Source organism: Brachyistius frenatus, unplaced genomic scaffold (genome assembly GCF_029030835.1).
Source record: "Brachyistius frenatus isolate BFR_SWC_R1_liver_20210118 unplaced genomic scaffold, ASM2903083v1 Contig_23, whole genome shotgun sequence".
In the NCBI taxonomy this organism is placed as follows: domain Eukaryota; kingdom Metazoa; phylum Chordata; class Actinopteri; family Embiotocidae; genus Brachyistius; species Brachyistius frenatus.
Window position 1 is genome coordinate 270,879 of NW_027210622.1, and position 27,588 is coordinate 298,466.

A 27,588-nucleotide genomic window follows, 5' to 3' on the forward strand; every position below is an offset into this window, starting at 1 on the left:
AATATAACAGTAAAACAATTTGAGACTATTGCACACAAAAATAGAAAAAGCTAAAAGCGAAATAATGAAACTATAAAATAGATAATAAAAGACGTTCCAAAACGACATAATAAACAACCGACATGTAGTGTGTAGAAGATATGAGATAAAAATAAATGTTAACTTTCTTATCAGAGACAAATTGGATGTCCTACAACCAGTAATGGAATTTAACTAAGTACATGTACTCATGTACTTTACTTAAGTATACGTTTTAAATCGTTGTACTTAACTAGAGTACTAAAACTAAACTAAAATGCACATTAATGCACCAATAATATGAACCCAAAAACATTATATAACAAAACACTGACATTTACTGCATAGTGTGTACTTTTACTTTTTATACTTATATAAATAAGTAAATTTTGCTTATAAGACTTACATACCTTTTGAAATGCATGTCTTTTATATGTAGTGGAGTGTGCCACCGTGTGATATTCGTACTTTTACTTACGTACAGGACCTGAATGCTGCCCACAATCGTGTGAAACTGCAGCAGCCTCCATCTCTCTGCAGGTGTTGGTATGTTGGGCGGCAGCGGTCGACGATCAAAGTTTAGGGTGTAAATTGCGTTTTCCACCAATCGCAACGAGGCGTCGGACTTCGACAGCCAGTCACGATCCGGCTTCGCGTCGTGGGCGTTTCCAGAGAAGAGTGCGGCGGTGCGGCGCATCTTCCCGGGCCGGGTGAGAGAGAGGGAGTTCGGTTGAGAGGGTGTTGGATGGTGGAGGAGGAGGACCACTGATGTACCACTGATGAGAGAGCGGCCGAAAGAAGGGACTATTTCAGCACGCATTGGAGGACCATTATCTTTATCTACTGGATATTAAAAAAAAAGACAACACCTGAGCAGGGTTTCTCCACCTACTGTGTGCGGTAAGTCCAGCAGAGGAGCGGGTTTTTTTTTTTTTTTTTTAGTGAGGATGGTAGCAGCAGTACCGCCAGCTAGCGGATTATTGTGCCGTGACTTTTTAATGATGGAGGATCGTCACCGCCGCTAATGTTAGCCGGCTTCACGGAGCCAGCGCGCCTTTTGTATCAGTCTGATGTGTCCTTAAATGTATAGTTGTATCGCACGTGTGTGTTTTATAAGTTCATTTCAGTAGAGCCGCTGTGAAACGGCGCGGTCATTGTCCGCCCGCTTTTACCCCCCACCCAGACGTCTTTGAGCCGCCCACACCCACGATGGGATTTCACAGTTCATCCCTTAATGCTCACATCTAGATTTGACTACTCTGGGATCTTTGGTCGCCTTATAATGACATAAAGCGAGCAGCCTACCACCACCACCCCCACCACCACCACCCGGCTGTGTTAGATGGTTCATCAGTGGTGTTGACTCCTTGCAGGCATCTTTTGAAAATGAAGCACGTCAACTTTGAGCTAACGTTAGCGGGCTAACGGAGCCGGTGCAGCTGCTTGGCCCGGCCGGGCTCGGGTCGGTCCCCGGCTAGCCTTCTCTGCTGCCAAATCTTCCCCCGTGGGGTGGGCTTTTATCCACGTATATCCTCGTGGAGTGGAGTTGCACGAGGGATGCAGTGACTCTGCAGCCAGCAGCCACACTGATCCCCCATCCCGCGACCTGACCCAGATTCTTATCTACCCAGCGCCTGGCTGAAGCCTGGAAGTTGACCAGACTGTAGGTTAAAAGTCTCTTAGCCGTCATCAGCCGAAGTTGTCTCAGAGTAATAATATGAAAGCCGTGCTGGTGCTTTCTGTCATGGCTAACACTCAGACTGGTCCCTGCATCAGCTGTTGAGGGCACCAAGTGCCAAGATTCACAACAGGTACTCTCTTCAGCTGCTTTTATTCTTCATGTGTGTAATTTTATCCTCTATGGAATAATATAGTGAGCTCACCAGTCCTCTATGATATGTAGGGCTCCAACTAATAACCCTTAGTATTATCAATTCATCTGCTGATTCATTTGTTGATTGGTTCCTCAGTGTGTAAATGTCCTAAAATAGGGGAAAAGAAAAAAATGCCACTCGCTTTTTCTGTAGTGTCCTAGATGTCACCCTCAAATTTGTTCTGCATACAATTTTAAGTGTTATCAGTTAATGTACAATTTTTTTCTTGATAAGTCATTTGGCCTGTAAAATGTAAACTGTAACAAGTACTGCCAAAAACACTTGTTTGGTTTAAAACCCCCAAAATGTGCAATACATTATCTCATACGACAACAAAAAGCAGCAAATCCTCACATTAGGGAGGGTCAGACTGGGAAGTATTTGGCATATTTGCTTGAAAATTTCACCAAAATGATTAACAAAGGATTAATAATGCTTTTCTGCCAGTCAACTAATAAGTTAGACTAATTATTTTAGCTGTCATAATGTGATTTTGGTATTAAATACTTTATTTGTTTGATTTTTACCCTGTTTTTTATCAAACAGGACAGTCAGGGTTTCTCCTTTGCTTTCGAAGCAGCTGAAATATTGAAGTCACTGTACACATGAGTTGGTTATGCTCAGGGACGGAGGCGTGACACTCACGCTTGTGTGGGCCAAACAAGTCCTTCTATAAAAAGCATTGAATTGAAGGAGATACAGACCATTTACCAAAAGCCTGAATAGAAATAATTCACTGTGCATTTGTATTGTCCTGTTTCATTAGAAAAAAACCTACTTTTCTTATTAAGTATTTATATCAGGAGCTCCCTCTCGTGTTGATTCAGTAGGCTAACTGTTTATTCAGGATTCAGAGAAGGGCTCTGCAAATGTGAATTAGTATACACTAATACTCTTGTACCTCTTTATCCATCTTTTAAAAAAAAAAAAATTGTTAAATTAATTTTTAAATGACCCACATTTTGTAATCATGACACATTATTTTAAGACAGCCATCACTGCAGAGAAATGACAGGCAGGCAGCGACCACCATGAATGACTGATAAACTGTGGCACGTGTCAGTCAGCTAGACATGCCCTGGAGTGTACTATTTTATCAAAACCTTTATATTTCCTCAATGAGAAATTAATGTTAAAAATTAAAACTTGACATTTGTTGCTAAGACCTAAATTTAATTTGTGATAAATAGGTTGTTGTCATTTGAAGGATTCCCGTCATTACAATCTTAATTTATCAGAATCACGATTTAGCAGCCATTAGAGAAGCTGCGTTGTCATTGAAGCACTTAAACCAACAGCAACGTTCCTCTTTACTGGTTGCAGTTTGGTTGGATCAATATCTTAATTGAAATGGTCTTATTAGTCAATTAAATATATAAAATTATGGTAAGAATTAACATCGTGGTGTAAAATTTGATGTGCCATTGTAGAGGGTTGCTACATTATGTCTCCCACTCAGATAGGGCCAAACTAAATGTCAATGATCAAATCAGAAGTTAAAATGCATCATTATATTGCAGACCCATGCATGATTATAAAAGCTTTGCTGCATATACACTTGACAAACCTTGTCCCAAATAACCTAATTACTAAACTAACAGAATATTCTTGTAATTAGAGCAGGTTAATGAATGCATGATTTATTTCTGTCAGCTGCTCCCATGCTTTCACCTCTGGTGCAAGAATATTAGTACCAACCCTGGTGATGAATATAGTTGCCGTCCAGTGTCATTGACTCTCCAAATGACAGCACTGTCAGCATTCATGCTGGGTTTTATAACTTATAACACTGTAAGCATTCATGCTTTGTCTTTGGAGGACTTGGCTTGCATGAATTTGGTGGTGGGTACTCTCCCAAAGACATTTTTATATTTTTCAATTTCACATAGTTTTTAACCACAAGTATGATCATATCTGTAATATTTTCCAAAAATTCTGAAAACATAGAACAGAAAATAAATAACACCCAAACAGCTGAAAGACAAAACCTATTAAATAAATTCACTGGGAACAACTACAATATTAAATTAGGTAAATGTAATTTAGTTTGTTTTGATGCGCTCCACAATGATTTGACAATTGTTCAACTTAAGCGGTGCTTATATGGCCTGGATGCTGCACCTAAGCTTCATAATGGTTGGGAAATCCCTATCATATGACATTTGATCATAACTGGTTACCCGGAGTCCACTTGGAAAATTGAGATTTGTGTGGAGTCCTGCAATTGATACAAAATCCAAATATTGCTGTAATCCAGACGACTCTTTTTCCACAGATTTTGACACTTCACATCAGGAAAAGCACAGTAGTGAAAAATTGAATTAATGCTGGCTAATATTCTTTTAGCTGCTTCAGTTTTAGGGCCATGTTTTACAGAGAACGTTTCTAATAACACACGTGCTTTTCATGTCAAATGTCTACTGTTAAAAAAAAGGCCTCTTAAAAGGACCTTTTCCACAACAGTCTTGATAAGCAGCAGTGACCTTATTAGCCAACTGTGTGAATTTTGTTTGTTGGTCAGTAGGTGAACAAAGTACTGTCTCTCCTCACTGCAGGTGGCCTTCATTGTTCTGCCTCTGGTTTCCAGCAGCAATGTCACAAAGGAGTGGGCAGGAGGACCCGGAGCGGTACCTCTTTGTGGACCGCGCTGTGGTGTACAACCCGGCGGCACAGGCCGACTGGACCGCCAAGAGGCTCGTATGGATCCCATCGGAACGCCACGGCTTCGAGGCAGCCGGTGTTCGCGAGGAGCGCGGAGATGAGGTGGTGTTGGAGCTGGCAGAGAATGGGAAGAAGGCGGTGGTCAACAAGGACGACATCCAAAAGATGAACCCGCCCAAGTTCAGCAAGGTGGAGGACATGGCTGAACTTACCTGCCTGAACGAGGCGTCGGTGCTTCACAATCTCAAAGACCGCTATTACTCTGGCCTCATCTATGTAAGTATTTGTCTTTCATCCGAAATTCCAATTTCTTAAAAAATTATGGTCATCTTCTTTTAAGTTAAGTTAAGAAACGCACTTAAGGTCTGAAAAAAATATGACTTTGTATGTTCAGTTGTAGGTAGCTAGGAGTCATATCTAGTCCATCTGTCCCAGTGATGTGACTGATGTGGCTGTAAAAACAAAATGCACATAGAAGTTGATAGGTGGACTCATCATTAGGGGTTGGAACAGATAGGGTGACTTCCTGTACAGTATAATGGACTACATCAGCCTCAAAACAAAATTGCCTTTTTAAATAGGAATGACATATTTTTCGGTTGTCAGAGAAGCATATATAAAACTTACAATTCAGTTCCCTCTTTTTCTGACCTGGTTTATATGAACCTTGTTTAATGTAATACTTTGGGAAGATAAATCAGTTGACTTTGTAATGTAATTTTGGGCATATTATCACAATACTACGTTCACACAGCACCCTTCATTGGAAAAGTCTAACCTGGAGATTGTGTGTGTGTTATTACTACTGTGTGCTTTTAAGATGACTTGGAACACTGAACAACGTTAGGTAAATTGCTTAGACATGCTTATTAAACATATCGGGTATATTCAATGTAGCATTTCATACTGCAGTCTCGGAATTCAAGAGACTAAGGAGCACATTTCTTTTCACGAACAAGCCATCACATCCCATTTAATCTGCAGATTTCCCCTGTGATTATGACCCACTTAATGACATGCATTCCTGGAATAGCCCAGGCTCCAAGCTTGTGGGCCACCTGAGACCGAGGGAGGAGGCAGCGGCTGTGGGGTTCACATTTCCAGGCAGTTGCAAAGACAGAAATGAGAAACTAGATTTGACTTGTTGCATAGTGTTAGGTGGACAAATTTCTCCAAAGTTTTAGTTCATGTACTTTGTAAATGATGTGATTTTAGACCGTGAGGGTGGTTACATCTTTCCTTTTAGGCCAGGGGATTACTCCCCAGGTGTTCTGGCTGTGTTTGGTTTCAAGGGAGAGGAGCTGCCCATGCAAATACTTTTGTGGTTTTCTGCCTTGGCCGCACAGATGCAGCTTTGAAAGCTTTATGGATGAAGTCATGACTTTTGAAAGGTTAATGAGGGAGACAGTATGTATTCTTTGTGTTGATGAGGCATGACTCACTGTCATCGTCCAGGAGACGACCCACCAAACCACCAGCCTTCATCACGTTAGGTCCCTGAGTGGATTGATTAAAGGAAAGAATCCACATGCAGGTCATATATCACTCTGTTGGGATTCAAACAGTCTGTTACATTTTTTTTGCCAAGTGCTATTTTACAGTGATGTTTTTCTATTTTGCCCTTTTTACAGTATTTAAATAACTTTAGAAATATTTATTAAACTAAAGTCAGTAATTTGCTATGTTGATTTACAATTCATTACTCATCAGGATTGTTGCTGATAAATGTGGTCTACCAAGTCAATTATACGTTTCTTTTTTTATATAGCTGAATACATACAGTATAATAAAGAGTTAAACAAGACATTGGTGTCCTAAAACCAAGGAAAAGGGCAACCTCAAATATGATGAACAAAAATCTTTCCCAATTCTCTGTTTAATTGTTTTAGATATTATTTTCTTCTGTTCCTCTGAATTGTTGCCACATATTTAACCACTACATTTGTACAATAAATGTGGTGCATTTCGGTATGTAACCATTAATCTGCGCAATTAATTTGCCTTTTATCTAAACAAAAGACCTAGAGATCAAATATACATAGACAAATGTGTTTTTTCTTAGTTTGTGCTGTCACTAAGTGAAGACATGTCAAACACAAGTATAAAATCGAGGTGTTTAATTCCAGGTTTCCATCGTATAGATGTCATCATAATTAGTTAACCTGTTGTTAAAGAAAGGGAATGTACGGACCAGGCAATGTGTAGCTTTGTGAACTTTGCCATGTGTTTGCTGTCCATGACCTCAGAAGATCTCTCAAAGGAAATATGGTAACATAAATCATCAGTAATCTCTTTTTGTGGGCAGTTTACAAAAGTTAATAATCGTTTCCAGATTTTCACTCTAAACTCAGTATGGAGTGGCCATTCCAGGTGTTTTCCAACATAAACTACAGCAGTGTTGTCATCACGGTCACCTTTTATTTATTCAATAATTATTTTTTTTTAAAAAGAAGTCCAAGTAAAAAGCATGTATGTATTTTTAGAGGGTTTATAATTGAGAAAGAAATTATGCCAGCCGCATCTTTTAGCTGAGTCACACTGTCAGCAAACCGCCTTAACAGAGCTCTTTGTGTGCTGTGATAAGCAACATCTGTCTCCTCAAATAACAGAATTTTGTCGGTTTTGCTATAAGAAAACTGATGCTAAATGAACAGCCGATCCATGTCAGCTCCTGCTTGTTTGTTGCTGCTCTGCAGGGTCACAGTAATGCCTTTATTCTGCTACGCGTGCGTAGTCATGTTTTGTGCTGCTGCTGCTGCTACTTAACCATCTGTTTGATTTTGCCTCAAAACAAATGTCCCCAAGTGTGAACTTAATGAACAAGGAGTTTTAAGAGGTTTGAGTTAGAAGCATGCAGAACTCTTGATCAGCTGCCTCAACCTTCCTGCCTGCGTGTTGTCCTGTCCTGCTTTTGGAGATATAGGATCGTTTAAGTTGGAACATCATTCCACAGTGCTAATATAACCTCTTTTCTGACTTCTGATTACTCACGGTCTTAGTTATGATGTTTCAAACATATTGCCATTTTTAATAGGAGAAAAGATTTGAGGAGCTTATTGACTGAAGGAATGGGAAACGTATGCATAAGCTCACAATATGTTTCAGTAATGGAAATCTTAATAGTATGCAATGATAACCACGATTGATCAGATATGGTGTAACCCAGTAGTTCGGGAGAAAAAAGACTGAATAAAGTCATGATGTCACTGTGATGTATTATTCAATACAGGCCACTATATGATCAGCCTTTGTTCAAGAAGCGGTGCAGAGTGTGCATCCTGAAGAGGAGGGGCAGCAGCTTCAGGCTGAGAGCTTTGTGTGAACGCCTATATCAGCAGGCTGCTTCTTTTGGCCCGCCTCTGAGGGCATTACTACGGGTGGCTTTGTTCATAACTGAAAACAGGATACAAGACTGTCTCTCTTCTGAATGTCTTTTATCAAGAAAGTAAGCATCAGGCTTTTTTTTCGAGAGATCCTAAATTCTGGCAATGCTGAGTTGGCCGAGCAGTCTTTTTCTTCATGTGGTTGCTTTATTGGTCTCCATTTTTCTTATCCAGACCATCATGCAGAACGACCACAGTAGTAGACATCATGATCTAATAGTTATTCCAGCTCCATTTCATCGAGTTTTTGCCTCCAGTTGTGACTCTTTAGCCGGTTGTCTGGCTTTCTTCTGCCGTCAATAGCGAAATGAATCCCCAACTCACCATAATTTCTGTGCAGCATCAGAGTTCAGTGTCCACACACTTGCAAAATCATGCTGGTTAGTTAAGGTGCCAAAAGATGTGTTCAGTTGTAGATTATTTACATTCTGTCTTTCAAATCATTTTTGTTTATTTTATTCTTTATTTTTCCTTCATCCACAAACCCAGGTAGCATCCAGTCCTCTCAGCTGTCACAGTTGTTTGATTTGGGTTAGCTCCCTCTCGTAAGCAGCCAAAAGCCCACAGTGATGACAGGTTTGCCATTTTAATTAAGTGCTCTTGGATGAGATTAAGAGCACCTCAAGATTTAGAGCAAATTTAAATCTAGGAGAATCTTTAGTCTATCTTGGCACAGATGATAATAATTCAAATGTGTTGTGCTCGGCAAATGCATTTTATTTATTTTCTTGTGAGGGCTGCAAAGATACTTTAAAAAAGACCAATTTGAGTAGTTATGTTAGAATGGAAAGCACTGATTCATGCAATAGCAAAGACCCCAGAAATATTTTTCCCTTTTCCCATCGAGAGAGGCTTTGTTGCTAAGCACCAAGGATCACAGACGTTTATTTAGACATTTTTGGAGAGGCAGAAAGCCTTTCAACTGTGTCAGAGTTTCATTCTTTTGACCACAGTTTCTCTGGGTGGTGGGATCGGGGCTGTCTTGACTCACAGGCTGATGTACAGTTCAGCTATCATGAGATGTTGGTATCTCTGCTGTGAGTAGACATTCTCCAAAAAATTTGGAGACAGAAAAGAACCACAACCCTCGAGTGTCTTGTTATGGCTGCTGGCTGGTGTGTTGTTATGCGTGGTTGTGTAGTTGGCCAACCCCTTGCCCTCAGAGCCATATTAATCCCCCAAATACCCCCCTGAGGTCCACCATCAAGGACAACCAGCTGAGTCATCCCTGTGCCCACTGCCTGTGGTCCATGCTGGGTCACGATCTGTCTGCCTGACGCTGTGCCCACCGTAGGGGGTCTGGAAATGGGTTATTATGGCGATGGTCCATCAGTACATCCTGTAAACTCAAGATAATATTTACAGCCGGTGGTAATTAGCAAGGTTTGAGTAGTGGCCTCAGTAATGTAAAGCACAAGGTTCAATACTGCTGGTAAGTCCTGAGTGACAAATCTCTCTGTGACCATGTTGCAGCACAGAGTTGTGCTTAAAGCATCTGTGCTCATGGGTGAGGCAGGGCGTGTGGGTTAGTGCCATCTGGTGATATTACCCCCACCCTCTCCACACCCGTGGGCTACAGCACCACAGCACCACCACCACCAGTGATTCCATTAAGTATGTTACTGCTGTGAGTGTATGCATTTCAATGGGTTTGCAGTTTTCACCCAGTTTTAACAAAGCTGGACTCACTCAGTGTTTGAGTTTAATGTTAATGTGTTAAATTGTCCCATGAGATTCATTTCAGTAAAGATTTAAGTAATATTGAAAGATTTATATAATAAAAACAATATCACTTTTTTTTTTAAAGTATTCGTTATTTGTTTTTGTCCTGTCAGAATGTTTAATGGGGTTCATTGACAAAATCATACTTTAAAGAATAACTAACTTGAACTAATTTAGTGAGCGATAACTGATGACAAAGCTGAATTGTTGCCCATCCCAGGCTGAGTGTTACAGTAATGTCACAGTGGGATTTTAGGCTCAACAGTATCAGACTTCATCATGTGTGTTGTGTATGAACCTCTTGCTAGGTGACAGTTATTGTGTCTTTCACAGTCTTTCTCCCCCTCACCCAATAACATGCGCAATCCGCTCTGCACCCACAGCAAGTTGTAGTTGTGTTACCATTGTTCCAGTTCATCAACTGTGTTATAGCGGTCGCTGGGCCCCCCTGAAGCCCACTGACTGCCACAGACAACATAATTAAGAGAATGTGGCTGTGCAGCTCAGCCAAGCACGGAAATTCTTAAGGTGAAAAAGATGGAGTGGAGATGCAGAGAAAAGTAATACAAAAAAGCAGAAGGAATGTTTGAGGATGAAAGAACAGCATAAAGTGTCAGCCACCAAAATTAATCTTGCAGCATGTGCTGTATAATGTCCGTCATGCTGCAGCAGCAGCAGCAGACATGTCAAGGATTAACCCTGTCCTGGCCTGTCTGCATTATACAGCTGAAGGACAGATATACTGTTGTGGATTAAAATGCCCACCGCCTGCTTCTGATTTCTGCTGCCAGTCGCAGGATTTCCGGTAAAATTGTAACTAGTTAAATGGTAAGGAAAAATAAGATTTCCACTTATGAGGAGGATATGTGAGTGGAGTAAGAATATGAAATACTGTAGGGTACTTGGCAGTGAGCCAAAAACCTACAGTCATGCTCAGTTTTTGAAAGTGATCCATGAATTCTTTAATATGCACAACACAATGGGACTCATGCAAGAACCACTCGTACCATCAGATTCATTTTTAAGTGACTTGTATGACTGATTTAAGAGAATTTGTGGCATTGACCGATTTTTCTGGAACTCAGAAATTTCTCTTCTGCATGAAGTAAATTCATGATGAGTAGTCCAGACTTCCCATGAGTCAATTACAAACAGCCTGCCTATCAGCACAGGGGAAAAACACTCACTTAAATCTTAATAACTCTTTCTGAATATATGTGGTTTAAATATGATAACAAACTTAACTGAAATCAAATCTAAATGAAATCTAATCTAAACGAACGCAATCTTCATGCAAAATTATCGTTCACCCTATTATCATCATCACTAGCCAATTTACTCAGGTTATACTGAATTTTTCCGTCTATGACAGAGCATAGTCTCTTTGCTATATGACTACATTTGTTAAAAACAAAACTATAATTTTTTTTTTAAAGGAGTTGTCAGATGCATGACAACATAGTAGTCTGTGGTGCTGTTTAATATCAATATCTTGGACAGGTCCTGCTGTGATTAAAGGCTTTTGTACGATTGCTCTTAATTAAATGCTCTGAATAAAGTTCAATTCTGCCAATCAATTCTACCTCGAAGTAATTATTCTGCTCGTTAAGTTCCTTTTGGATTTTCCTTTACAAATAAAGATATTTTTTAATACAAGATGGAATGATATCCCTATAAAAATAAACAAAGGTTGAATAATTTTGCTTAATTAAATCCTTAGTCTACAAGTATAAACCAGACCAAAAGTAAAGGATCATCCTTTGGTTTAGGCCAAGTCTTGCAGAGCTAAACATCTTGTTTGTTTTGCCAAGTGGACAAGCGTATTTACTTTGTTCGGCTTTATTCATCAGTATCATGGGGTAACTGTGTTCTCTACTGTGCTGAATATTTGTTCTGATGCTGCGTTTGAATATCACATTCAAAGGTTTCTTCAGGCTGCCTGGCATCCTGGTTGGGCTATTCTCTGTTACATTTTTGTGAATGAACTTACCAATAAATTAGGCCAAAAAGGTAGCCGACAGATGCAAACATTCATCAGGCTGAAAAGAGTAATTTACAGTAACTAAAGTAGTAGATAAATGTTCTTGCATGAGGGTCATTGTGTTGCTTGAAGTTGATATTTGGGTCCAGAAGCAGTAACTGTAAGAAACCTTGTAATAGTCATAACAGTGAGAGTACTAAAAATTGTATTTTAATTTCAACAGGAAATATCATGTTGATCCTGTGACGGTGCATTAAGGATCTCAGAGTCCTTTTGTGCTTCGTCACTATCCTTTCATTGTGCAGTATAATCAATGCCCATAAACGTTTTAAAATATTAACTGCGACATTAGACCCGCTGTGTGAGGAATTAACTGTAAACCATGTTTTCTTTTCTCTTTGCAGACATACTCTGGTCTCTTCTGTGTGGTAATAAATCCCTACAAATACCTGCCCATCTACTCAGAGAACATCATCGAGATGTACAGGGGCAAAAAGAGGCACGAGATGCCCCCTCACATTTACGCCATCTCAGAGTCGGCATATAGATGCATGCTACAAGGTAGGTGTTACTGCTGTGTGCAGTGGCTTCTCGTTTATCTCAGTCCACCACACCCACTGAAATTAACACTTAAGCACTTTATAATGTTGTTGAATGTCAGTGTGTTGGTTTCAAAGGATTGTCAGATTAAAGCCTTTTTTTAGTGCTTTACAGAGTCACATCTACTCACCATATTTTAAATGTCAGTCTGGGCACGGCGGGATTATCACTCTGAAGTGTTTTCTGTGTGTCCTTGCTATCAGATGTGATTTATAATGTAAGCTAGCCTTCAAGTACACTAGGAACCCAGTCGCTGTTTAGGTTTTTGGATAAGGGTGGCCCGCAATCATCTATGGCACCCAGTCTGCTGAAGTTGTTATGTGGATTCAGTTTTAATTCACACAGGAACACAGCATCTTGTAACTGAAGGCCGAGTGATGCCTTCGAAGATCCTTGCCTGGTAGTTGGCAAGCTTCCAGGCTCTATGACCAGTGACTGACTAGGATCAGACCAGCGAGAACAGAGAGGGTGACCCCATTGTGCTTGACAATAGATCCTTTGTGTGATTGCGAGGGCTGACCAGTGGGGGTAGTGACCAACTGGACAGTCCCATCAGTCCTTTTAAGCTTTGCTTTCCGCCGTGTTGGTGCACAAAAGGATGTTTTGGAAGCGTCAACAAGTAGCTTGATTATAACTTTGCCCTCTTTGAACAAAAAAATGGTGACAATCTCAAGACATGTTTTGCTACCCCCATTTCCTTTAACACAAATTTACAGAATTTTGTATGCACAGATGTTTTATTGTTTTAATTCCTGTGCTTTATTCTAAAGCTGCTTGTAGTGGTTGACTGTTGTTGATTGTGTTTTACCATACCGACTCTTTTGATGTTGTAAAAGCTATTGGGCATATTTTCAGTAGCTTATGTGGAACTCAACCAAACATTTAGTCCAGCTAGTTTCTTGTTGTTAACACGTTCCCTTTTCTTCACACCCTCTATACTCTACAAACTGTGTTTCTACATGGATGATCATAGACACATGGGGGCAGGGCTGCTTCGAGACCTGTCAATTAGTAATGCTTTGATTCCAACATATTTTCATTGGTTATTTCTTTAGCTTGAATGGACCAATGACCTATGCCCTCAAGCACTTCAGAAGGCTGCTTGTGTTTACTGCATGTCTCCGAGCGCACATGCATGACCTGTAATTTTTTCATGCTACTCCAACCCATTTGTGGTCATATCAGAAAGAGCTGGGGCTGGAAAGGAGGTTTGTAGGTTGGAGATTAGTAGAGTCCAGCTGCTGCTCAGCTGTGGCCCTGAGTACTTCAGCAACCTGATTAATAAAAGAGAGTATCCAGCTGTATAGATTAGCATTGGTGTTTTTTTTTTCTCTCTTTTAAAGCCATTGGGAAACTAAACACTTGCAGATGTTTTCAGACTCCTTCTGTGTTCCTGTTAGGAGTTCACAATATGGATGAAATTCACATTTGGGTGTTAATCTCAATATTGACATAATGTTATTTTAAAACAATTAATGGGTCAAATAACAAGTAAGGATTGTCTGTTTTTGGCTCATTCAGTTCTTATGTAAAAATCACACAAGTATTGAAATAAAGAAGTCAACATTTCCCACAATGCTCAATTTTAGACATGAAAATGTCTGCTTCCTGGGTTTTGCCCAGGTTTCTGCACGGCTTAGGTGTTGTAGCATCGGGTGTGGTGGAAAGTGATTTGAATAAAAACTGTTCATTTTCACATCATGTTTTACTAGTATCATTACAATATTTTTTAAAGAATGAACTGTCCACCTAATTGTTTTAATGGTAGAGAAAACCCTAGCTTGGTCTCCTGAAATGGTAAAGACTGTTCCACACGCACATTTTTTTTGAATTACAGATAAACTATATTGATGAATTATAGAAATAATTGAAAATTAAAACAATTGTTAGTTTTGCAGCCCTAGTTGAGTTCAATCAAAATATATTAAATGTATAATTACCATAGTAAAAACTGTCTATTCATCTTATTTCATTGTGCCCAACCCAGCTCTGTTATCTCACAATGATGTCAATTTCTGTGATTAATGTCAGACCTTTCACACCTCATGTTTAGAGTTTGCAGTATCCGTTGCCATCTGAAAGGGAATGAACACTTGTCACAAGTAATTTGTTGCCTCTAATTTATGACATTTGGCGCTGAACAGATTGCCAAATCATATTTATGACTGAAGGGTGTCTAAACCTTGCAGGGGACTGCTAATTACTGCAACATTGCTGTGAAGCCAGTCGTAGCTGAGATGGGAGATGAAATGAAGTGTTACCTAACAAAGATGGACTGTGTACGCAGAATTCACTGCACATCTGTCATTGATTAGAGGTCCAGATACTTTATTTATTGCCCTCACTGCTCTGTCGATGTTCGCTCACTGATGTGCAATTTTATCATATGTATAAATATGTCTAAGGGAAATGCTGGTGCTTTCTTGAATGAAAACACGACTCAAAGGAAGGGTCATGTCAGTTGTTGTGATGGATTCCAAGAGTGGAGATGCATCAACAGCACGGCAAGTGTCCCTGATGGGGCTTATGAAACAGGGGGTCTTTGTTTCAGTGGAAATGGAGAACGACCCCCTTCTTGAGTCTCCCTGGTGTTTAATCAGGACATTAGGTCAAGTCCAGCTGGAGCCATCTTGGCTGCCTCTGCAGCTCTTTGATTTCTCTTACAGAGGTCCTTTTATTTTTTTTAAATGGGCAAACTGCTCTCCATCCCACATATCTGCAGAATTACTGTTATGAATAATAGATTGAATTTATTATTTGAAGAAAAAGTGTCCCATGAAGTTCTCAGTGGGAAAAAACGTGTTACACCCACTGTCAAAAATGTGTGATAAAACAAGCTTAGTAAAGTTTATAATGGCACAGCAGAAAATCTCAGCAAACACTGGCCCACCTGGCAATAATCAGGTCTGCACCAGTGATGGCTTTGATGGCCTTTTTGAAGCTTGATGCTGAACTCTTTCAACCCCAAACCTCCTGAACTCACCAGTGCATGTTAAGCACACAGGAAATGTTTGCTAATCTTTTGATAAAGTGATTTAGAACATTTGTAAAAGATGTTGTAGATGACAAACAGCTCCAGAGTCACTGAAACCATTGTTCTTTTTATCCCAAACATTTCTGTTTTATCCTCAAAGGAGCAGATGTGTTTGTGGACAGTGAAACCTGTAAGTCAGTAACTGAAGGAGCACTCCTGTTTCTTCTGCTGTAAAGAAACTCTTTTATTCTTAGGGGTATCAGCACAATTGGAACTATAACTATCACTGCTTTTCCTTCTAATATTACTTTAAAACTATTCCTTCAATTAATCTAATGCAACATTTGATTGCAGCTACTAGAAGAAAATAACTCTGGAGAACCTGTGTGCATCAAGCTAAAGCTCACTTCTCACACAGACCCACATACAGAAACCTTTCACCAGGGTTTTCAACTGGTTTAGAATCAATTAGAAACTGATTCTAGAAACCAGAACCACCCAAAATATTTTCAAAAAAAGCCTCTGTCCTCTAACACCTGTTTGACCTTGAAAAACATGGTGGTACACACACATCTGGGCACTGAGTAAAGATGTGGTTTGTTCTGAGGTAATGTTTTATGTTGAGTGTCATGAGGTTGTATCTTTTGTCCAGTTAACATGGCTGCTATTTAGGTGGCTGAACACAAATCAATCATTTCACATTAAGGTTTGTAACTAGTAAAATATGTGCTCTGAGAAAGACCACCAAATTACCAGTTGTTGTGAATGTTGGTGCTTGAGTCCACACGTGTTGCTTGTTGCGTCTCTATCCACCTTGGAAATGCTTAGTTGAATATGTACCCTTCAGTATGTCTTATTTCCCCTCTCGCATTCCATGATTTCCTGTTTTCTTCATTCCAGTCACCTCTTTGGTTACCACACTCTGTCTCCACTGATTTATTTTGCACCTGAAGTAGCTATTAGATGCTGACTGCCTAAATGATTTCCACCCCTTCAGTTTGCATGAATACTTTGAATCAAAATCAAAATCTTGTTGTCAGCTTTTCCCAAACACAGTTAATCTTCCTATCAGATTTCATTAGACTTTCCTTCCTACAAAATACCATATACAGGAAACCAGAAGTCAAATTTCCAATGAATCACTTTCTATGGGTCCTTGGCTGAAGCTTCAGCCCAGACTGAACTGAAATGGATGGCTTGAAATGATTGACTGCTTTAATTTTTGTTAACTTTACTGACAGATATCTCTATGTCTAATTCATTCATTTTGACCCGTAGTAAATGGGTTTCTTACATTTGGAAGGTGTATAGTAAGATGATGGTTGGCTCAGGCCACTGGAAACAGAACCTTCTTTTAATAGGCTGTAAATTCACTTTGGCGCCCTGTCATAAGTATAATGGCTCTGAGGTGTTAAACTAATAAACAGTCATAAGCTCCCTCTGTGTTATGAGATAGCTTTCCATGCAAGTAAGGACGCTGCAAACACCCAGAGTCCTTCAAAATCAGCAATAATTCAGAGACTATTCTGTTGTTGTTATAGTTCAATTTCATGCCAACTCCATCCAAGTGTGCTTCGAAGGAAAGACCACATGGGATACATATACACTACTTTATTTTAGTTAGAAAATCAAATAAAAGTGGTAGTATGGTCAGTATACAGTGGCTGATCTCAGTCACCAAAGCCTGACACAACTGTTTAGCTATATGCTGATGGCTTTACATTATTATTTAAAAAATATGTGGCATTGAAAAACGTATGGCAGGCCATTGTTTAAATCATGTGGAGTAAATTGAAGCTGTGAGGTTTCAGTGGATTGGGGTGGTGAAATAAAGATAGAGATAGGGAATTGTGAAAGGTTAGTGTTGCCACCCAGGTTCATCCTGCAGCAGTGTTATTATTCCCGCAATGGAGCTCTTAATAGACAACAGTGTTAGCAGTTGTGGACTGAATGTTAAAAACAAATTGATATCAGCATTAATTGACTGGCTGCTACTTTTAAAGCTCCCCGTTTCATATTTAATACTGAATTAGACCTCCTCTGAAGACTCGTGCCAACTTTGATTGACACCTTTATCACCCTCAATACAGATGTATGACATCACACTATTCAAAGCACAGCAACACAAGATATCCACCTGAGTGGAGGATTGATCAACCAAAGTAAATGAAAACTATGTGTGTGTGCAGGACCTTTTAAGAAAGTATCTGCTAGTGTTCACTGTTTATTGATAATTATAATTTAGTTTTCCAGAAATGATAACTGCAAGTGAGAGGTGTAATTAATGTGTTTTAATAATCATTTTAGCCATATGCTTTATTAAAAAGGACTAAGTGACCCACAGACTATTCAGTGATGCTGTCGAGGAAATGAGCTGTTTGATATTCACTTTTACAGTTTCGTGGATGCTCCTTTAATGAAATAACTTTATAACTGCTGGTTAATGACTTGGGCAATGGCTATCGTCTGAACCTAAAACACCATCAGTAGCATTAGAGCTTCTTTTTTTCTAACAGACAGCATAGTTGTATTTTCTCCTGTTAATGAGACAGCACCACAGCTTGTTTTTATTAGCTTGAACATTCAGCTGATGTTACAACAGCCTCCTTACAACAGTGTGTTTTTTATTTTTTATTTATTTTTATTTTTTTAACTTCTTGTCCCACTATGACACTTGAGTAACAGCTACATCTGTGTGCAGGACTGGTCTCAGAGGTGAGTGTTTTCACTTCATTGCCACTCCTAAATACAGGCATTCACCATCAGTGGTGGATACTGGCCCAGGCCCAGAGTGCCACAGCTCCACAATGAGCTCACTGTCGAGAGCTAAGATCAGCTCCCCCTCCTCCCCCTTCTCCTCACAGGCAGAAACACCACATGCAGAGTTAGTGTGCTTATGTCAAAGCTGCAAGACATCCTCTAATTTTTCACTGTCACCACTTTGTGAAATTGTTAACCGACCTTTTTACGTGGGGTCTAATTTGATCAACATCTTTGTAATCTCTTACACTTCTGTAATATCTTTTAAACCTGTGATTCTGAAACACTTTCTTTCTTTCAACTTTAATACTATCTTCCTGTATTTATTATTTAGCAAACCTTTTTTGCCCTGCAAAAGATTGAAATCAATATTCCAAATGATGTTCAAACTCCTCAACTTTCAGCTCCATAGCTTTAGCTAATAATATTATATATCCTGGGGCAATTTCCATCATAATGAAGTCATGTGAAGCTGGCAAAAGCATTGCCAATCATGCGAAACCCACAAAGCAGTTCTTATGACCATTAGGAACTGTTAAGGAAACAACAGCCCCTGTTATGGTCGTTGTCGTCTGCACAGAAACACAGTTTCTGCCAGTAATCAGCACTTTACAGTCTGGAGAGGTTGTTAAGGTTGCAGCAGAACTACTAAGTTACTGAATGGACGTCTTACAATGGTTGGATCATATCTCTCCACTGTGTCTGCAGCCAGTGTGATAACAGTTTTCAGAGGGGAGTATGTTTGTGTCTGATTCAGATAGTGATGTGAATGTAAAGAGAGATGTGACAAAGGCAGGTGACTATGTGGGGATTTTGTTTGCATGTATGCTGGCACATGCAGTGTTGCAGTTGACCTCATGGTGTGAGAGATCCTGAAGGATCAGCCTCGCCTTAGTGCATGTGTGCGAGGGCGATTACCCTCGTTACAGAACGTAACTGTAGGATGTTTCTGGTCGAAGACGGAAACCCAAGGTGCCCTTGATGAGCTGTCCAGCTGTATCCTCACTCAGATAAGCTTCGCTCAGTTTACCCCAAAGGAACACAGTCAGCACATCAGGAAACCTTCACCTCTGGCAGCACAGTCTATCCTGGGACACAACATGCAGAAAACGAGCTGACATATTCACAGCATGGCTGAGACCAGTGCTTCCCAACCTTTTTGGCTTGAGATCTCCCACAGTGTCAACATGAGTTATGAGCAGTTCAACCAGAGTGTTGGATGATATTAATTTGATTTTTCGAGGTATTGGATGGTGAAATTATCCAGCATTCTACAAACAAAAGACACAATTGGAAAAACAATTTAAGAAAAATAAAAGCTAGATTCCTGACTTGCAGGTTCACCACTAGATTAGAGTGTAGACATTTGACCATATATATATCATATATTTAAGATGATCTGGAACCTTTAATACAGAACGAGTGTCCTTCGTCCTCCTTCATGGAGACGAGCAGATCAGGGCGCCATTAGACAAAGTATGCTGAACTAAAATAGGCCGTTATAGATTGGACCATTAGTATTCTGCACTGACTCCACTACACTGCTACTTTACATGGTGACGCTACAGCTCTCATTTTATTCATGTACAAGAAATTACGTTTTATCTGTGTGTTGCATTTACACTTGTCGTAACATTTGGAGTATAAAGTTAACAATTACAAAGGTTTTGTTTGCCCCGAATCCATTCGCCATATTTTTTTTTACTGAAGCTACTGAGTGGAATTTGAAGAACTAAAACTCTTGCATAAACATAAATGTTAAGTCTCGTAATGACTTGTTCAATGAAACAGCTCTATTTTAACTTGAAAAAGATGTGTCTTTGCCCGAGCTATTGATAGCTTGCATCTTCCAAGTCAATCTACTAATGCATCAGCCTGCCAATCATCAGTCAGTGGTAACTTGTTCAATTACCAAACGTGCAGACTTTGCAGTTCGGATACTGCTGTAATGGCCTCTGAGACGAGGCTTCTTAATGAACAGGCTCTTGCTCATCAAGCGATACAGAAACTGTCTTAGAGAGGATGTAATGAGGTAGATGCAAAATTAATGTTAAACTGTCAAACCAATTAGCCAGTCACTGTTTTCTGCATATTTTCTATATATTTGGGGATAATCAATATATTTCCACATTATTTGATACACAACACAGGACTCGAAATTTATATTAAGGAAGTCATATTTTTATGAAATATTTTCAAATGTAATGTTAAATTGACGGCAGTGTTTTGTCAAGTTAAAATTTTAAAATTCATTAAAACAATTTGCAAAGATTAATAAATATTCTTGATAAATAATCCTGATCCCACTATTCCCTTCATTATAATTACTTACTGTTAGTATTTGCTGTGACAGAGACAATGTGAATGGTCGTGCTGAAGTTGTGCCTTAAACATCAACTCAGAGTGCAGAGTGACGACAATCTGGTGACTTTTATCTAATCCTTGGACTTCTGGCTGCTCAGCCAACCATGTGACTCGACAGGAAGCCGTATCCCTGCCGGGGCATTGATGGGAAGACAAAGCACTGTTTTCCCGTGATATCATCACCATTAACTACATGGCCTCCAAATAACTGATCTGTCTCACTCGCAAGACTCTCCCAACTGTAATATCCCAGAGGTTTACAGAGACACATTAACTGTCATTAACTGCAATAAACAACTATCGCAAATTTGCATCGCTGCCAGTGTGATCATTCATGCGAAAGTTTGCTTGCAAGTTTTTTCCATTTTTGTGTCATTTACTTGTCACACCTCCAGTGTTGAAGACCTGAACTGTGTTTAATGAAGTTGGATGCAGAGTCGATCCAAATGTTGCCTGCCTTTTACAGTCCATTTGTTCAATAATATTTGTTCAGTAATAGCCAGAGCAGAGAAAACACAGTTCCTATTGTACAAATCTGACCAGCTCTTTTTACCGTACTGGTTGTTGTTATTATATTGTTTGTATCTCATTGGGGATTTTATTGTTTTTGCTGGCCATCTTGGCCAAGACTCCCTTGAACAAAAGATCTTTAAATTTAATGAGACTTGCCTTGTTAAAATAAAGATTGCATTTAACAATGATAATTATAATATTTAAACTATTTTATAATTATTTACCTGCTGTTAATTGACATATAAAATAAAGTGCAGCTAAATTTGTCTTTTCTCCTCTTTCCCCCCATTTTTCCGCTTGTCTCTCACAGATCGAGAGGACCAATCCATTCTTTGCACGTGAGTAAACAGTCCACTGCTGCATAACTTAACTTGTATACATAATATATAATGTATAATATACATACATACATAACTTAAGATTTCTTCTTTATCGAAACGGTTCTCTCAGCAATCACAGTTACTGTACTTAAAATCATTTTAGGTACGCAGGCCTCACACTTGCATTCCTCTGCCAGATAAACCAACCCATCTGACCCAAATTAATGTCCCCTTTCCACTTGATTATTTTGGAAATGCTATCACATGGTGCAGTTTATTTCTGTCGGGCATTAACCAATTTTGCATTGACTGGTAACTAACGAGTTCATAAGAGCAGTGAAAATGAACCAGTTGACCGGCGTTCTTGACAGTTATTTTAAAGTATCTCTGTTACGCTGACCAGACTGCCCCTACTTGAGAAAAGTGAGAGATCCGGGTCTGAGAAATGCCTGACATTTCTGCTCAATGGCCCCCTGGCCTCATTTCAATGACAAGTGTCTGCAGATGACAGGAATGTGCTACAGAAAATGCCAGAGAGGGTATCAAGACAGAAGCCATGCAAGCATGAATTGCAAGGTGTTCATGTTATTTTGTCCCTTCTGAATACACAGCATGAAAATAACACATCTTGCACACCTTATAAAATAAGTCACTTGTCTTTTCTCCTCAACACTACTAGTAAGTAAAGCCTGAAGTTTATTGTCACTTTCTAAAAAGCTCAATCTGTACAAACAATAACTCCCGTGTTAATAAAATTCATTCTAATTCAACCCATGTTATCTAATACAAAACTGTGTTGTAGAACTGGTATTGTTGCCTTCTTTTAAAGTGTCTCCATTTTCTGATGTGGGTTGTAGAAGCTAGCAGGCAATTAGCATTATTTCAGCTTTGTTGTTGTGGTTAAGTCCCTGACAGGCAGATTCATTTTGCACAGCCTTACTTTTAGTCCCAGTTTTAAATCTGAAATTCTTTCACACATTAGCCGTCAGATGGTTTGGTGTCATAATTATTAACTGAGGTACTTTATCACTTTTAAGAGCCACTAGATTTTGCATTACTAAAGAAAGCAGCCACAGCCCAGATTACTGAGAATAATGGGGGATGCCTTAAAATAATTTTACTAACACCCTTCACTGAGGTACCACACTTAAACTGATGTATTTAAGTTGTAATGTAAGCTATAACACATTTTGTAAATTTAATTTTAGCACACATTTTAAGAGAGGCTAAAATAAAAAATAAATAAAAAGTTACACATGGAAAAGGTGAATTAACACCATTCTTACACATTTACAGACATGAAATGTGCTGTAAATAGTAAATTGTTCTCAATATTAAGGGCTTTTGCTCAGATATACACAAACTAATTACAAACAACCAAATATATACATCTCACACATTGTGATGAAGTCATCACTCCGTTTATGCAGTGTGACTCCTGACAAGGAGGAGCAGAGGAATGTGGCACCAGATGTCCAAGGCCAACAACAGAATCATTGACGCAATCGCTGCGTTATTATCTTCTGTTCACAGGCTATCAAGACTGACAGCACTCCACACACCGCTCTCCCCTCTTTACTCCCAGCCACATCACACTCACACAATCTGGAAGCAAAACAGTAGTTTGTGCATATTTGGTGTATGCAAATTTGCACGTACTGTAAAACCTCGGGTATGCTCTAAATCCAAGCTGCCCTTCTAGAGTTTGTGCACGGCTTGAAGGTCTGAAGAAGATTTTTTTTTCTTTTACTGTTTTTCTACACCGTGGCCACTGTATGACGCAGTAGTGAAAAGCACGCCAGCAACCACAGCTGCTACACTGGACTGAGATGAAAAATACTTTGCAGTAAAAGATGCACATGATTAAGTGTGCACCAGTGTTTGGTTTTGACATTATATTTGCGCTTTTGTGGTGGAAAAGACGACAGTTCCAACCTCCACCTGAAAATCTGTAAACCTAAAGAAGAGACTGTACCACTAGAATTTATTGATCCGGCCTTTTATGATCATCTTGTGCCTTAGTTTAAGATGTGAAAAGTTTAGTGTTTGCCAATTCTGAGGATGTCTGTTTTTGTGTGCATTGTCTTCTTGTGCCTTGCAGAGGAGAGTCAGGAGCTGGTAAGACGGAAAACACAAAAAAGGTCATTCAGTACCTGGCACATGTTGCCTCTTCCCACAAAGGGAGGAAAGACAACAACATTCCTGTGAGTATTCAATCAAACTCAATAACTCTCACCGTTTTCTCATTGACTCTCCTTTAGGATAGCAACGTATGCGTTAGGCCATAAACTGAATATAACCATAAAGATATGATGTGATGTTGATTTAAATACGGATCTGTATCGAGGATTAAACCTACTAATGCAACACCAGAAGAACACAGTAAATATGTAAATGAGTAAAGATTAGATTTAACAAATGGGCAGTTTGGCCAAAGTGTGATTATTGTGAGCTACTTTTATTTGGAAATGATGACTCATATACATGTACCAAGTGCCTGCAATAGACACGATGGCTTTGTGTGTGCACACAATCTAACAATTTACATTTGTTTATCTGTCACAAACAGCCAGAATCACCTAAACCAGTGAAACTACAGGCAAGTTTTTATTCTTTCTTACACACTATGTTGATGTGCATGCTACACTGACATTTCACTATCAACCAAAATGAATTTCTCTATATAACTTGGGCTCACAAAATATCAGTTTGTCTTCTGGGGGCTCATCAAAATGGTGTCAGTGATTGTACTTTAGGATTTAGTCAAAATGGCTGGTGTTAACACTGAAAACAGCATATTTAGCTTCTACTTTGTCTCTCTCTGTCAGGCACAAAATGCAGTTGTAAGTAGATTTAAAAAGTGGCATGGTTATTCAACTTGTTTTACTGTTTGTTCAGATGTGCTATGCTGTAAATTTGCTTGCCATTACTGTGGAGCGTAATCTCACGCATGCTAAGTCCATTTGTGGTGGTTAAACCTTGGTTTTTATGTTGTGCTGTTTGAAACTGATGTTTAAAAGTTTTTAAGAGGCTAATTGTTGTTGATGTTTTAGTTCAAAGTACACATGTGTATTAAATCTGTGTTTAGAGCAGGTGGCCACACTTTCAGGGTTAAAAGCCATCGAGCATCATTAGAGGTTCTGATTAGCAAGTTGCAGTACTTCAGTGACTCTCTGTCCTGGTCACCAGAACCCAGAGACCTGCAGGTCGTCCATGTAGTCATCTAACCAGCGACTGAACTACAGTGTACCTGACACGTAGGGTACCATTGACTTCCTGTAAATCCAGACCTCCAACAGAACTCTGGGTCTTGAAGGCCAGAATAGCAGACCGCTGAAGTATTATAACAACACCTGCTGCTAATTCCCTTCATAGACTGCTTTTTGTTGTGCGTAGATGTTAATGCATAATTTTAGAAATATTCATCTTTAACTACAGGTTTACTTGTATCCATGACATTCATGTAATTTAATATTTTTTTATTGATTATAATAATTGAATCTCCTCATGTCCTACAGAGTGGACCGCTGTTTTATGTGAGTAGTATGTAGTTTCTCACCTCTCTCACCTCACTTACAACATGAAAGGGGTGCTTTACCCACTGTGTTGCCATCTTTTGGATAAATGAACTCACTTTAATATTCACTGAAATTGGGCAGTAGAGGCTTTTCATTCACCTTCATCCACCTGCTGTAGCATTGCATGATCTGCACTTTTTGTCCTCATTAATTTAACAACAGCTGCTTCTTTCAGTCATTTAACATTTACATTACTTACAATATGGGTACATCTCCTCTCATTAATCAAACATCTGGTGAACAATTTGAGGAAATTTATATCTGTGATTTTGTTTTGGACAGATTTAGATCTGAGTGCGAATTAATCTGTAGATTGTGTTTGTGGTCTACATAGTGAAAGATATGATTTTACCAAGTATAGTCACTCACTTTTGTTTTTACATGAACACAATGAGATCAAATAGTTTGTTTTTTCAGTGACAACAATGTAGCTTCCATTTATTGACATATTGAATTAGTTATATATTTGTTAATATTTTATAACTCTATAACTATATTCACATGTAATCACTACACTTAAACACAGTTGCACAGGTGCTCAGTTATGGCAATCAAGACCGACTGCTGGTCAGTTAAATGTGACAATGTTTTGATGTCAGAGTAAGGACTCCCTCTGTTATCATTGACCTCTCTGTACCGTAGCTGTTTAATCTGATGTTACCTTTACAGACATCTCCAAGTCATCTCCTTGTAATCACTTGACCTCGTGGTCCATGCAGAATCTCCTCGATATGTTTCCTGCCTAAGAATCTGACCCAAATGGGTTCTCCATATGGGCTTGTTCCCGTCCCGTGTTCTCATTTTTCTCACGACTAGCAATATTTGTCTGGCCTCGTGACCCCACAAGCAGATGTTGAGCATCCACAACTGGCCTCTGCCTCAGAAGATTTATTGGGACAGTTGTGACTGATCCTCTTTGACTCAACTAAATCTGCACTAAAGTACCACACCATAGCTTGCCAAACAGCCTGCACTTTCATAAGAGAATAAGTTGCAGCTGTTTAGCAAGAAAAGTAGAAAATGATGAGGGATCTTTTTTCTTGTTCAAAAAAGGTCGCCGTGTTTTTGTAGCATTGGCTGATGGTATGTGTCTCGGTTGTTTTGAAGCCTCCCAGATTACTTCCGTTTTATCACAGCTACACAACGATTGGCCATCTTAAGTGGAAGAGCCCGCTCTGTTGGCTGTTAGATGTCTGACATGCTCACTTTACAACAGGAATGTGGGTCAACTCCTAACGCTGCTATTGAACCCCCACTGGTGTTTGTAATCTGCTCTTTGTTTGTGTGTACAGCGGACCACACAGATGAGAAGAGGTTGCCAATGAACAGTTTTAACTACCAAGTTGCACCACAGGCCTGTGTTTATATAGAAACAAAGGCTTTTGGTTTGAATCCTCTGCTCTCTGTGGGCTGGACCGCCGCTCTGATGGTGAACAACCAGGTTTATGCAGTTCAGCCTCGCTTCATTCCTGCTGCTCAAAACTCAATTAAAAGCAGCCCATCATGCTCTTCAGCCAAAGATCACATTACACGTCTCACATCCTGAGCGCAATGCTGATTCCTCAGTTCCCTTCTGTGGAAAGTGACCTATTCAAACCCTTAGTGTGCAGATCCATTTTGGTCGTAATGGGAAAATAGTCCTCTGAGCCACAAGAAGAGAAATAACATTGTAGAAGAATTTGTTTTTCTCTCTGCCATTTTGGATTCTCTGGTCATGACGAAACCCACAATGTGGCTAAGATGGATACGTAGTGGAAACACCTGTCTAAACATCTACATAAATTCCTTATTTATTTATTCAGCTTCTTAAAGTGTCCAATCTGACCAAAAAAAACAACAAAACTGTGTATGTTGTGAGTTGTGGTCACATTTTTCCCGACATGATAGAACGGCTTTCTGGCTTCTGTCACAGCAAAAATATTTCTTTCAGTAAATATCACACACCTTGAGGCATCAGTCATTGTTCCTCAGTCACCCAGAGAAGGGCTCAATTCAGAATGTTTTTTATTTCTAGATTAAACTCATGCAAAATGGATTCACTCTTTTCTGTAAATTTTACTAAAACCAAACCTTATATTTGATGTGCTTGAGAAGGAGCTATTTAAGATGTTAAAACTCCAAAATGTGATCAGATTATTTGTTTAATTGTGTTGTCTATAAAATATCAGAAAATAAAGCCCAAGTTGACGGTTTCAGATTTATGTTTTTTTTAACAAAACCTCAAAAGATATTTAATTTATGTCATAAAACAGCAGCTGAACTTCACATTAAATGAGTCTTTTTAATTCATCTAAAAAGGATGTTTTCTTATTCAACATTTAGATCTTTTTTAATGGTTAAGAAGTTGTGATATGACCTTTTAAATCAAAATTTTAAAAGTTTTTTTCTTCTCATTTAAACCCTCTGTCATATAAAGATATTACCTCTTTGTTCATGTTTTCAGATAGTGTGGTCACATTGTCTCACATTGATTAGTCAGAAGATCTTTGAGATGCAGGATGCACCATGTTTCTTCCATAGAAACTTGAATTTCACCTGCAGTTTTAGACTGAGAAAGCTCATCTAGCTGGTGTGACAGCTGCAGATAGAAAATACTCAAAAAACATTCAAAATATCATCTATCTCAACACTGAACACAAGTTCACCTTTATAGTGATAATTAACTGTCTTTATTGACTTTATTCTAATTTTTTATGAAGTATTTCTAACGTTTCTTTTTTATCATTTAACTCACCAATAGGTCAAATTGCATAAAATCTAACGGCACCTAGTTGAGAAATTATTACTATTAGTCAAAAGATTTTTGTCTTCGTCTCCATAAACGCCAGATTAGAAAAGCT

The 27,588-nt window shown here is 39.1% G+C and overlaps 1 protein-coding gene across 7 annotated transcripts in view; it reads left to right on the top strand.

The window, feature by feature from the left end:
- Window positions 1–731: 731 nt before the first annotated feature.
- myh10 (myosin, heavy chain 10, non-muscle) overlaps window positions 732–27,588 on the top strand; it is a 55,906-nt gene continuing 29,049 nt past the window's right edge. For 2 of the 7 annotated variants that reach the window (XM_069697182.1, XM_069697186.1), the window contains exons 1-8: window positions 732–918; window positions 4,448–4,829; window positions 12,044–12,200; window positions 21,161–21,188; window positions 23,272–23,374; window positions 23,740–23,769; window positions 23,999–24,013; window positions 24,689–24,706. In XM_069697182.1, the coding sequence (XP_069553283.1) occupies window positions 4,485–4,829; window positions 12,044–12,200; window positions 21,161–21,188; window positions 23,272–23,374; window positions 23,740–23,769; window positions 23,999–24,013; window positions 24,689–24,706 (696 nt within the window). In that variant the 5' untranslated portion in view covers window positions 732–918; window positions 4,448–4,484. The remainder of the gene's footprint in view (window positions 919–4,447; window positions 4,830–12,043; window positions 12,201–21,160; window positions 21,189–23,271; window positions 23,375–23,739; window positions 23,770–23,998; window positions 24,014–24,688; window positions 24,707–27,588) is intronic. The other 5 variants (XM_069697184.1, XM_069697187.1, XM_069697185.1 and 2 more) reach the window with 3 other exon arrangements.